This window comes from Haemaphysalis longicornis, unplaced genomic scaffold, assembly GCF_048455015.1.
Source record: "Haemaphysalis longicornis isolate Haplotype H1 unplaced genomic scaffold, Haemaphysalis longicornis Haplotype H1 scaffold_3, whole genome shotgun sequence".
NCBI lineage: Eukaryota > Metazoa > Arthropoda > Arachnida > Ixodida > Ixodidae > Haemaphysalis > Haemaphysalis longicornis.
This window is the reverse complement of record NW_027526335.1, coordinates 129,725,766-129,738,260: the sequence shown is the minus strand read 5'-3', so window position 1 is coordinate 129,738,260 and position 12,495 is coordinate 129,725,766. Positions and strand designations below refer to the sequence as shown.

The following is a 12,495-nucleotide window of genomic DNA, read 5'->3' as shown; positions in this document are numbered from 1 at the left end:
GCGAAGCTGGCCCTTGTGTTCCATCAACGAGTGCTCCCTCGCGCACGCGGGGCGAGTGAGGTGGACAAACGGCAAGCAAGCAATGCTACTAACCTGGGCAATTAAGACAAAGCGAGACGGGGCACGAAGCTCATTTGACTAGCAGTCACCGCCGTCCAGCTATACAAGCCCGCTCGCTCACTCCTGCGGCGCCGGATGCAATAAGGACGCGCGTGTGCGCTCCGCTGGCTCTGTTTCAAACCCTTGAAGCTCTGCGCAGGGGGAAACCCCCAGGGGCAAAGCGAGCTAACGTGCACGCTGGCGAAAAAAAACAAACAACAACAACAAAAAAAACTTTTGCGGAGGCCGCCGACAAGCGAGCGCTTCACTCATAAGTTTTCCATCGATCCGGCGACGACGCCTCTTATGAGGTCTGCTTTGGAAAGCGACGCCTTTTCGGATCTCGTGGCAGCGTCAATAGGCTTCCCATATAGGGCCCGGCCGTATACAGAACTGCTGAGACCCGAACGCACGCACGCGTGGTGGGTTTCCTCTCACAGACATGAACGCGCTCGAACGCACACCCTGGCGCGGACTGCCCTCTCGAACAGCCGCTCGCTCGCTGGCTCGACGACATCGTACACGGGCTCGCCTTCTTTTGGCCTCCCTTTGGACGGCGACGACGACGCCTGCCCTTGACATCAATCGCTCCCTCGCCCCCTTTCATCAAAAGTTTCGAGCGACGAAATAGTTTTCCCCGCCTCGCCTCTCCCGCTTCTGCAGTTCCCTTTCGAGTCCCCCTCTTCCTCCATGGTGAGACGCTGCGGCGTCTGAACATATACGAGGAAAGCAGCGCTCACGAGCGCCCCAAAATCGGCTTCAAAAACGCGTTTGGCTAATAACTTTTGGCCCGATGGAAAGTGGCCCGGCACTAAGAGTGAAGAAAGAAAGCTAGTGAAATACACGCCAAAGTATGAAGTTTGGGGCGAGTCGCTTTACGCTCCGTTGGTAAAAAATAGAGCAATATGAATAGGATGAGGGAAGGAAAGTAATAAAAAAAAAAGACAGGGCACCAATTTTGATGTTTTGTTTCTTCTAGATCTCTTTTTGCGATATATATATATATATTTGGGGTTTTTCCCGAAAGCCAGAAAGACGTTGGTCAATGCTCTGGGCTCATTGTTCCTGAGCATATCATAGCTCGAAAACAAAGACGACGAAGCAAAAATGAGACCGACGAAACATTTTTAAACGGGAATTCTTTTTTTTTTAGTTTTGAGGGAAAAAAATGAGATGAAGAGGCAGTTTCTGTAATAATAATGAAGAAGTTATAAGTGCCCTTCAGATTGAGAGGACCGAAGTTTAGCCTGTCAGCGCACAGCCGCTGGTAAATCGGGTGCCGATAGCACCACGGGAGTAAGGTACGTTTTGAATTACCTTGCGGAAACCGTGGCGTATTCTCCGACAGCCTTCGAACAGAACTTTGCATTATTATACTCCGTATGGGGAAACGGTGAGAACATTTGTTTGGCAGCTTCGCAGCGAGGCGAGTGGTGCAGTGTTGACGCCAAAAGCCGGAAAGATGAACTCTGCAACTTGACTGAGTTAGTGTCCTCAACCTTGCTCAGCCAAAGAACATTTCCTTGTATAAATATGAGCTAGGATGTCTTTCACTCGAGGTTGTACCCTAATCGAAGACACTCATTCACTATCCTTCATCGTCACTGCTATTCTTTCGTTCGGCCGAGCACCTCTGTCTATGCACATAGTAAGTGCCGAAGCTTCTGTGCCAGAACTCACTACGGGGAGTACGCATTGGTTGTATAACATTATTTTTAGTGAGGGAGAGGTGTGATGAGAGTTCAGAGTAGTTTCACAGTTAGGTGAAAACAAATAAAGTACTCCAGCCAAAGGCTTTATGAAAGCGTTCTTCACGTTTCGAAAACCTACTGGGCATTTTGATTAGCGGTGAAACGTTCAGGTCAAGAGCAGCGGTTATACAGCAACGGGATTGTTATTTACTTCTGCCACGACGCGTCGGAGGCCATGCGCGCAAATAGAGAGAAGGGCAAAAATAAATAAAAAAAAGCCTGTCGCACTATAACAGTTCATTGATTGATTGTAGGGTTTAACGCGCCGACGCAACGCAGGAGATGAGACACGCCGTAGTGGAGCGCTCCGGATTAATTTTGACCACCTGGGTATCTTTAACGTGCGCCGAAATCTCGTGCACAGGGGCGTTTTTGCTTTTCGCCTCCATCATCGCACTACAACAGTTGCTTTTGGCCTAAATTTGTCACCGCTAAAGAAGACAACTGGGTTTCAATGCCTTGGGGATACTTTCATAAAGCCTTTAGTTGGCGTATTTTCTTTGTTATTTGTTTCTATTTGTTACTTCTTTCTAGGACGATTACGTTCAACCGAGTGATCTACAGCAATTCTATAGCCTATAGCAATCTTACGCCTGCTTTTCTTATTGTTGTTTGGAGTACTGGAAGCTGTTTCAGTATCTCATTACCTAAGCTGAAGGGCAGGCTCTTTGCTTGGCTTCCTAATGGTACTTTCAATTTCTTAGCATTTATATTTTACTCTACGACTGAGATTTTTGAATACAGTTCCAAAATCACTGACCGCAGCTTTTCTGCGGATCCACCGAACAAAGGAAATGTCGCCCCAAAATTGCAAGTGGCTCAAATATTCTCCGTCTGCTGGTATCATAGGCTTCCCCGAGCCAAAGATTTTCAATGTCCGTCTAGACATGCTGTAAATAATTTAAGAAGTATAGTGTCTGCTTGTCTGACACCCTTGCTAATGGGGGATTCTAGAGGTTCTTATGAAAGATTACGGTCCGCCTGCATTATTTATATATGCCCTCCAGGAGCCAACAAGCAAGTCTTCTATATTCTGTGCTCTCTAAACGCTTCAATCAGTGTAACGATCCCCCTGAATTAAACGCTTCTGGTGATATATAATGATCTACAGATGTTTTACGCTTTTTTTTTTAAATTGCGTGGCCTTACATGTTAACATTAAACATACAGCAATAATTTTCTGCACAGCATTAGTACCGGGATCATATAAGGCTAAAACACGTTTTTTATCTCTACGGCAATTCGCAATGTTAGAAATGCTGAAATAAACAAACATCAGTGCATCACCTTGCCTACTCGACTACCTGTTCCATGGTTTCCAACTGCCCGTTCAGCTACCTGCTTCTCTTCGTTTTTGCGTTAGTCTCCTATCACTTTCATGCGCTACGTCTCTCAGTGCACGAGAGTGATAGAAGACTAGGTGAACGGCTTACTTTATTCATTGCCAATTGAACCTCCTTGTACAAACTGTCAACGGCCTCGTCTTCGTAGCTAGATGTTTGCGCATAGCGTTAACTAAGTTTAACTTGTACCCCCAGGAATTAAATAACCGAAAAAGACACTTCTGCTATGAGATGTATCCTGAGGTTGGCATACGGATTAATTTTTCCTAGCCGGTTCTATTCGTTCCCCGAAATTGCTACTACCACAAGATGCTGAAGCACTTCCGCCCGTTGTGTAAAGGCCACATTATCGTCCACTACCGCGTGCCCATTCGATTAACCTAGCCTCTTTATTTCTTGGTAAATTATTGACATTCATAGAGGGTAGTTTGTTGATAGTTAATACGCGAGGTCCCTTAAGTGCCCGGGATAGGAGTAAGTGGAGACATTTTTTTTAAAAATTACTGCAATTTTTTGGGCAATACGCACGTACCGACCCATCGCCATCGTAAATACCGTCATGATAGTCGCTTCCTCGGCCATACGTAGGCAGTAGGGTAAGGTGACAGGCCGGGGCCACTGATGATGAAAAGTATTGTGACCTTTCTCGTCATGATGCATAACGATGGATCATGATGGATTATGTTGACTCCTGATACGAAATTCGTTTTTTCCTAACGTGAGCAACGAGCATATCCGTCTTTGTAAAGCTGCCGGCATTTATATTTCCAGGAAGACAAAATGTAGCCTCGTTCAGTCTACAAGACGTAGCATTTGGTGGCCCGCTCAGCTCCATTCCAATTCCAAAAGACGCTTTTCAAGCAAAAAATGTGCTAGAAATATCGAAAAACTTTCAAATTTCGCTCTAGACGACGTCAGCAATGACGCAATAAGAAAATACTGAAAACATAGCTATCAGTGGGGCTCTTCGATTTACAGTCTCGGACTCACCGCGAACAGACCGCGGGTAGTCCGACGATTCGCCGAAGCCATAGGGATACATGGGAAAATCGAAAGCCGGACTGCTTCCCGGGGAGTCCGCGGTGAGTCCGAGACTATAAATCGAAGAGCCCCAGTGTGTTGACTGCAAGTTAGAATTTAGGTTATATAATAAAACGAAACCAGAGGCCCATTACAATCGCAGAGGTGTTCGCAGCGGCTTTTGTCGGAGGCCGCCAATCGCGCAAAGAAGATCCAGTGACGTCATAGAGATGCGAAGAGACTCGTGGCTGGGGGTGCCGCCGCTTCATCTGTCCTTTTAATATGCAGCTTATATGTCTGAAGTTTGCGGTAAAACTGTTATAGTTGTTAAGGGGACAAAGCAGCGTTTTTAATGAACCAAAGTTGTATTTGGTCTGCATAGTCCCTTTAAATAGTCCAGCCTCTCACGATAAGCGTTAGACGGCGTTACTCTCCTACCTGGTGCGTATACGCGTGCCTCACCTTTGTACCAGAGGATCTGCGCGAGCGGGTGGCCCGCGGCGGGGCAGTGGACGACGAGCGTGCGTCCCGCCAGCACGGACACGTTGCGCATGGGGCGCACGAAGGGAGGGCCGCGCACGTTGAGGCGCGCTCCGTGCGCCACGCTCTCGACGTCGTTGCTCGCGTGGCACTGGTACCGGCCGCCGTCCTCGGTCGTGGCAGCCGTCAGGTTCACGAAGCTGTTCACCTGCGCATAGTGCAATGGAAGGCCTTCGAGCAGGATCCAGCAGAGGACGAGAGGCAAGAGCGAGGGATAGAAAAAATGCAACTGGTTGGTAGGCAGAGTGAAGGGAAGTTGGGGGGGGGGGGGGGGGGAGATAGGTGGGGTGAATTTATAAGCGGGGAATAGTCAAGCAGCAGTAAACACAGACAGAGCACGCGCATTCAAGTATGATCGCTACACGGTGAGCCATTTAGGGAAGGCTGGCTCACTGGAGAGCCAGCCTGTCTACGAGTCATGAAGCTGGCGCTCACACCATATATCTCTCTGTTAGGTATCGGGAAGGAGAGCAAATACATAACAAATTCATAGCGCTCTATACAAGAGTCCCACAATAAAATATTCCAAGGGAGACTATGTACTTCTCAAGAGTCGTGGATTCTAAAGTATCATGTCTAACTGAACGCCACTGAACGCTCCTTCGAGTTTTCAGTCGCGAGTAATATTTCCGAATTCCGCTGCGGGCTATGCTTTTGCGAATAAGTTTGTGCGGGCTATGCTATAGGGGCGAGGCACCTTAGGGGTTCGGGCTGTCGGCGTTTTATGTCGTCGTCGTCTTCGTCGTCGTTCGTCGTCGTATTCTCATGTGGTCACGGTACTAAAACACCGGGACACTCGTTTTCCAACGCCTTGCGCTAGAACGTAACGCATACTAAAAGAACACGCTGGGACACTCGTTTTCCATTCACGCTTGCTTGATTGCTTGCTTCTATTTTGCTCCGTACTCGCTCTAGCTTTAAAATTTGTAGTTCTCCGTTTCGAATTTCGCTTCTCCTCCGTCTTCGTAATTTTGATGTCGCGTATACCAGCGCGCGCCGTGTGGCAACCGAGAGACTGACAATCTTTGAATACGCTGATACACTGCATGCTTCGCCCCTCCCCAGGTTTCACCTTAGTGGAGATGGCCAGGGTTTTTTTTTTTTTTTTGAGATTCCAAGTTAGCGAATTAGCTGTAGACCGGAATCGCATGGGCGATGTTGCTAACAATTCTACTGCCGCGCAGCGCGCACTGACTCTCTGGTGACTGTAGTGCTGCTGGGGGTTTCAGTGCAGCGCATGCTTGATGACGTGTCGCTGCCACGAGACCACCACCGCGCTATCGCTGGTTCTGTGCATGCCCAGACATTGCCTAGCAGCACGCTACTTCTTTAGCGTCTTATTAATGCGACTCCCGGGCTATGGAACGCTTTGCTGTCACCTTGGTTCAGAAGCCGTTTCGCTGCGTCCAGCGCCGGAATGTCGCTCGATGGTCCATTTATATGTTGAAGGACTGCACTTGAGGCTACTAGGGATACACTTTTTAAAGAAGACAAACGGAGGACGTGGGCAGCACTAGCGAACCTTACTGAGGTTCATTTACAGCTTCCGCATAAAAAAGGCACGCCACACCTCCCCTCTCTCTGTCAAGTTGTGTAATATGCCTCAATACTGTCGCGGCCTAAAGGCCAGCGATACTCGAATACCTCCTGGTTGAGAGAACTCGGGAGGCAGTGAATTCTGGCACAGAAGTGTTCACCAAAAATTTTATATGCAAATCGAATGCGATGCTATTGTTTATTGTTTGAAAATACATTCAATCCTAGACGCCCGTTGAGGGCACCTGCACTGATAACTCAATTTTTACGCTTTTTTCATCCGTAAAAAACATGTACCTGAGCACATGTTTATGAACACAAAAATCGCTGAAATCAAGGTTGCTGCTTTCAATTTGTTTCCCTTTTTGAATACAAACTGACTTAAAAGAAACTTACCTTTTACCCAATTTGGTTTGTTCATTAAAATTTCCAATGCAAATCTCTAATGCCAGCAGCGGAATCCTACTGTTAACAAAATACATCGCGTTGGTCCCGTGGCCCGACGCTGCACGTTTATTGAAGGGCATGCCGCGTGGCAGGTAACAAGACATAGCTAGAGCCACTAAATAAGCTACGCTTAGCCTTTATTTAGTGACACTACACAGCCAATGTTGGTCAGGTAAAATTTCCCCACATCTCTGAAATGTGGGCGAGTTCTCAGCGGTAGACGCTGAACGCACCTGTCCGTCGTTGGTGACGAAATCTCCGATGCGCAGCCGGAGGTTCTCCACGACGGACTCCCCGTCCAGCGTCCACGTGATCTGCGGCAGCGGCGTGCCCGTGGCGGCGCACTTGAGCGACACCGGTGCACCGGGCTCCACCGTCTGCTCGCCGAAGCGGTGCGTCAGCACCGGAGGGTCGTCTGCGTTTGCACACAGGGATGGGAGGAAAGAACGTCTCAGCGTATTTTGCATTGCGTACCCAGTGCCGCACATACGTGGGCTGATGGGTTCTATAGTTCATACCACTAGCTAGGTGCAGCCCTGTGGAGGCTACATTGTTGTCAACAGTGCGCCCACTGAGGGCGCCTAACTCGCCGTGAAGGGGGTCCTGAAAGGACATTCCCTTCTCCCCTCTCGGCAAGTGGAACTGCAAGGCCCCGGCGCCTTTTGTCGCTTCCTTCGCGGTGAGTTAGCCGCCCTGAGGGGGACAACAATGTCGCCTCCACAGTGCTGCACCTAGCTTGTGGTATGAACTATAGTTAGAGGGACGCGGAGTTGGGGTGAAGAGATGACGAATGAACAAATTTATCGCAAAAAGTATGGTACTCGGGTCTCTTTGGGGGAAGGGGTAGAAGTTGGGGGTGAAGGGTGGTGGAAGCTCGTGCTCCGTTGACAAGGTGGGCCTTTCTCACGAAGGACCGTAGTCCAAGCTGCATCTTGTTGGCTGGCAACATCTTTCAAGCATAGCCAATCCTGTATAGATGTGACGCTTGGAGGCTTGTGCTGGTTGGAACGCTATTGACGCCCCTACGTGGACACTGTAAGTGGCTGATTGCTGGGGGATATTGATGGCACTCGGATAAAAATAGTTATAGTTCCCTCCTTATAAAACTAACAAAATGGTAAGCAAAGCTTGAAGCTGTGTTAGTGTGTCTTTTTATTGCGGAAGTGCCCCTATCTGAAGTATTGTTCGTGGCATGTTAGGTTTCTGCGCGTAAAATCGTTCACATTGCTGAAGAGCGGAATGACCTGTCACTATCTCGCACAATGACCTGCATCATGATAGCATTTGCAGGCAAAAATAATGAAGATGATGACGTGTCCGCGCGCGTACGTGCGCGCGGTCACATTTCGGCTCAAAGTCGGGTGTACACCACATTCTGCAATAAAAAAACCGCGGATCGCTTCTTCTTTCAAAAGACCTGGCAAGACTATGTTCTTGCCAAGTCTTGCCAGACACGCAGCGCATTGTATGACAACAATGAAAATTTTTCGGGCACTAAAATCTGCTTACATGATCTGATTGATTGATTGTAGGGTTTAACGCGCCGACGCAACGGAGGCGATGAGGCGCGCCGTAGTGGAGGGCTCCGGATTAATTTTGACCACCCGGGGATCTTTAACGTGCGCCGAAATCTCGTACACACGGGCGTTTTTGCTTTTCGCCTCCATCAGAAAAGCGGCCGCCACGGCCGGGAATCGAACCCGCGACCTCTGCTTACATGATGTGAAGGCAAAACCCTGGCGATACTTATCAACATTTCTTTTTTGCTGCAACATCGTGCCTGCATCTCTTTTTTGTCTTTCGTTTATTCCTCTTTGGATGCAATTACTCCTACGGGCAGACTGGCCGCAGCTTGCGCGACACCTTCCCAGAATCGGAGCTCTCCGTGGCTGGCGTGCACCTTCTCAAACAAAAGGACTCGTCAAAGTATTCGTGTTCCAGGCATTCGCGCCATAAGATGTTGTGCTCACGCTGTGCGCGCTGTTACGATTCAGTGCGCCACAACCCTGTGCGCGCGTGCTGCAAGTGTGGTGTAATGCGGGGAAGCTGCTTGTGCTTGGCGGTAAAGCCATCCTCCTCAAACGAGCAACGGCACTCAGGAGCGTGTCCGCCGCGCGGACGCTTGCGGGGGACGGTTCACATCCGCTGCAGTTGCAAAATCCGGAACAAACTGATTCTAGCGGGGCCGTGTTGAGACGTGACCCTGCGAGCGGATGCCACCTAGACAGATCTCTCCTTTCCTCCTCTCTCAGACTCAACGTACGCTGGCTATCACGGGACCAGGAAAGGGCGGTCTTGTGCGCCTGTAAGCAGCGTAACCATTGAGCTTATGTGTATAAATTACACGCCCTCGGTGGTCAGTATCAGTCGACATTGGGAGCTGAACAAAGCGCCGCTCTGTCCGTCGGCTACATGCTGTTCCTGTATCGTCGCAGTTAATCTCTCCCCGTGAAGTAAACCAGTTACGCTTTGCTCTCGGCCCTTTGTTGTCAACTCCGACGCATCTCTTCTGCTGGCCGCTTGACCCCCACGCAACCACTACATGACGGAGGCGACGGAGTTCGGTACGGGGACGCCTTCACCAATGTAACCGTGCACTCATACCCGGGCGCGGTTTTGGGTATTCGTTCCCGCTGGCGCCAACAAAACAAGGTCCCACTTCAATAATCAATGCAGAGGGTGTCGGTCCCTCGCCCCAGCTTCGAACCGACCACCTGAACATCGCGTACTTTTACCATGCATGTAGATGCATGTAGCACTGCACCCCAGCTTGCGTAGAGCCATGGCGCATCGTCCAGCACCTGATTCCGATCCCACCATATCTTGAACACCCTATGAAAGTTCTTGCGGAGTAAATAATACTGTCTCGGCTTCGCAGAGGGGACCAGTATTTGCGTTTGAGTGAAAATGTGGTGTGACACTGCGAGGTGTACGGTACATCGAATGCGGGACGTCTTCTTTTAAGGGTCACCCTTTTCGGTCTGGATCGTGCAGCAAGTGCACGACCAAATTTATGAAAACGTGTTTTCCCTGCAACGACGGACGCAGCAGTGCACGCTCGTTGTTCAGTGACCGCTAGTACACTGTTCCTACGGGCCTGAACTGGACCGCCAAAGGACCAAACTTTTGCGATTCAGATGTGGATGATGTAATAAAGTTATCTCTTGCTCTTTTTCCCACTCCCTGAGTTGGAGTAAAAACTGACCTGGAGCCTCTTTCTCTTGTACTCGGGTAACGTACGGAGGTGAAAGCGGCCAGACAAGTAAGCGACCTCTATGGTAACTATGGGCAATCTGTTAAACAAGCCCTGTAGTGAAACTTTACTGTGAAGCAGAATTATTGATGCAGGTGTCCAGACCGTAGAATAAGCTAACTTCAGCCATACACCTACGCGAACTGGAAGGGGTACCCTATAGGTTAAGCGTAAGGGGGCTCGAAAAATCCCGAATCACTTGTGAGAACGGGGAGTTTGCACTGGGGACCGTTTAGTAATTTGAGATAGTGAACTACTTTCCTGTTTTTCCGAGCTCGAGATAAAAAGGATGACGAAAGTGGATGCTTAAATATCGAAGTTTATTATTCCGTATGCCTAAGAAGGAGAGATAAGAATGGGCGAAATTTCTTTCCCTTCACGTTAGCGCCAGGAGATTTCGTTTCGGCTGGAGTTGTAGTACTGGTAGACAATATCTTCCCCGTTATGTGCCCTACATGCAAGGGCGTAACTATACTTTCAGAATAAGTTAAGGTTTTTTATAATTTGTGCCCCTCTTTGAAGTGCTGAAACTAAGATTTATGCAAATTAGTTTTCGCCAAACTGAACTGCTCCATTGGGAGAGGAAAAGTTCGCGTCCAAGGGATGCTCGATGCTAAAGCGATTTCCAGTGCAAAAAAATGTTTTTTTTTCACTCCGGAAGTAGAATGAATATATACGTCCAGTACGCATTTTCCCAGAGTGCGGCTCCACTGTTTTCTCCGGTTATTTTTTTATTTTATAAATGGTAAAAACTCCTTAGAGTAAAAGGGCGACTCAAGCCGGCTGGCCGTATTTCTGCTTGCTCGTTGAAAGGAGATTTGCTGCGCGAGCCGCGGCGCAATTATATGGCAATCGGTGAAGTATTTGTCCGGAACAAAGATTTCAGCCGCCGATCGATCCCTGCCCACTTTTATCTCAAGTTATAGCGTAGCGCCGTGGTGGTCTCCGAGGGAAAAGCGGCGCGAAAAGTTGAACGGTGATGACGACGGCGAGAGGTCGCAGCAGCGGGGCAAGGCCAAACTTCGTTTCCGATGAAAAGCTCACACACAAGCGCACATACATACGTCCAGACTCGCAAGCCGGGCGCAGCAACCGACCGTGAACTGGGGAAGTAAAGTAAGCTCGGCCTCAAGGCGCGAGATTTAAAATAAAACAAAACAGTAAAAACGAAATGACCGGATGAAAGCGGAGGAATTTTCCGGTACCGTACAATAGGTGGCAGCGGTGGTGGCGGTGCCGATCGGCTGCCTCCAACCCTTATTTCGTTTCAGCCGTAAAAATCTCGCTGATTGGCGCGCCAGCAAGCCTTCATCGCGACGACCAATTCTCCTCCTCCTCCTCCTCCTCCTCCTCCTCATCCTCCTCCCCCTCGGCTCTCTCTGTTCAACTCGAGACGACCTCGCCCCCCCCCCCCCCCCCCCTCTCTCTCCGCCCCATCCACCGCAGCCACCTTTGGTTCTTTACGTTTCCTCCCCGCATCCGTTTATTCCTTGTTTTCGCGCCGCTATAGGCTGGCAGGTGAGGGAACGTGGCCGCCTCTGCGGAGGTTTTTACCGGCCAAGCTCCACTCTCCCTCCTGTGTAATGACAGGGGCCACCGCTCGCTTAGCTCTACTGTCGTCCTTGTCATTTTGTTATCTTTGTCTTCCATAGTCTCTTGCGCCCGCGCCAGCGCACCGCGCGAGTAAGGTTAGAGAAAAGCCAGCGCAGCACAAGGCTTGGCGAAGAACTGCTATTTCAGCACTGCCAGCACAAGCGGAAAGCCAGCAGATACAGAAGTGCTACCACTCCTTCCCCCTCTTTTTGTTCATCCTTACCAGGTACTGAAGAAGACGGCGATCAAAGGAAAGTGCGGAAATAAAAAAAGGGGGGAAATGCCGGCGAAATCTTACTTCCTTTCGTGCCTTTCTTCCTTCATCCCAGTGAAAATCTATCCCTTCGTATCTGCTTCATTTTCTACAGCGTTGCGGGCGCTCCTCTGGCCCACTTGAGGAAAATAAATCAAGCAGACGGTCGGTGTCTTTGATCTCCGGAAGCGAACGCGGAAGGAAGACGACACAGCCGGAACGATGAGCGAGGGAAACAATCTATCGATTCTGTTGCTGCCACGCCTTACACCACCAGCGATTTTTTTCCCTCCTCTCCTTCCTCCCCCTCAACCCCCTCCTTTCCTCTTCTATCGCCTACCCCCGCATCACACACTGGAGGTCGTCGCTTTTTCGCAGTCTGGATGCTCTGCTATCCTGCCATCCTGCGCCCCCTCATCTTTTTATTGTCACCCCCCGCATCCCTCCACGCCTCCGTTGCGGGTCACCCATTTCTTTGTCTTTGATCTTTCGGCACGTCCGCGGCATTACGTGCTCACCGGAGACCGCCTCCTTCCCACAAAGTTTGGTGTTCGCCTCATGTCGAACGAGAAATACAAGTTTCGCCCGATTCCGTTTTCATCTTCTAATTCTTTTTTTGTTTGCGGCTCGCCGAACCCCTCGCCACCATGTTCTTCGACA

At 49.6% G+C, this 12,495-nt stretch overlaps 1 protein-coding gene across 1 annotated transcript in view; it reads right to left on the bottom strand.

Annotated features, from left to right (window-relative positions):
• LOC144175080 (cell adhesion molecule Dscam1-like) overlaps positions 1–12,495 on the bottom strand; it is a 159,372-nt gene that overhangs the window by 95,038 nt on the left and 51,839 nt on the right. Inside the window, exons 3-4 of the mRNA XM_077704126.1 lie at positions 6,970–7,151; positions 4,676–4,901 (exon numbers count right to left, since the gene is read on the bottom strand). Of these exons, the coding sequence (XP_077560252.1) occupies positions 4,676–4,901; positions 6,970–7,151 (408 nt within the window). The remainder of the gene's footprint in view (positions 1–4,675; positions 4,902–6,969; positions 7,152–12,495) is intronic.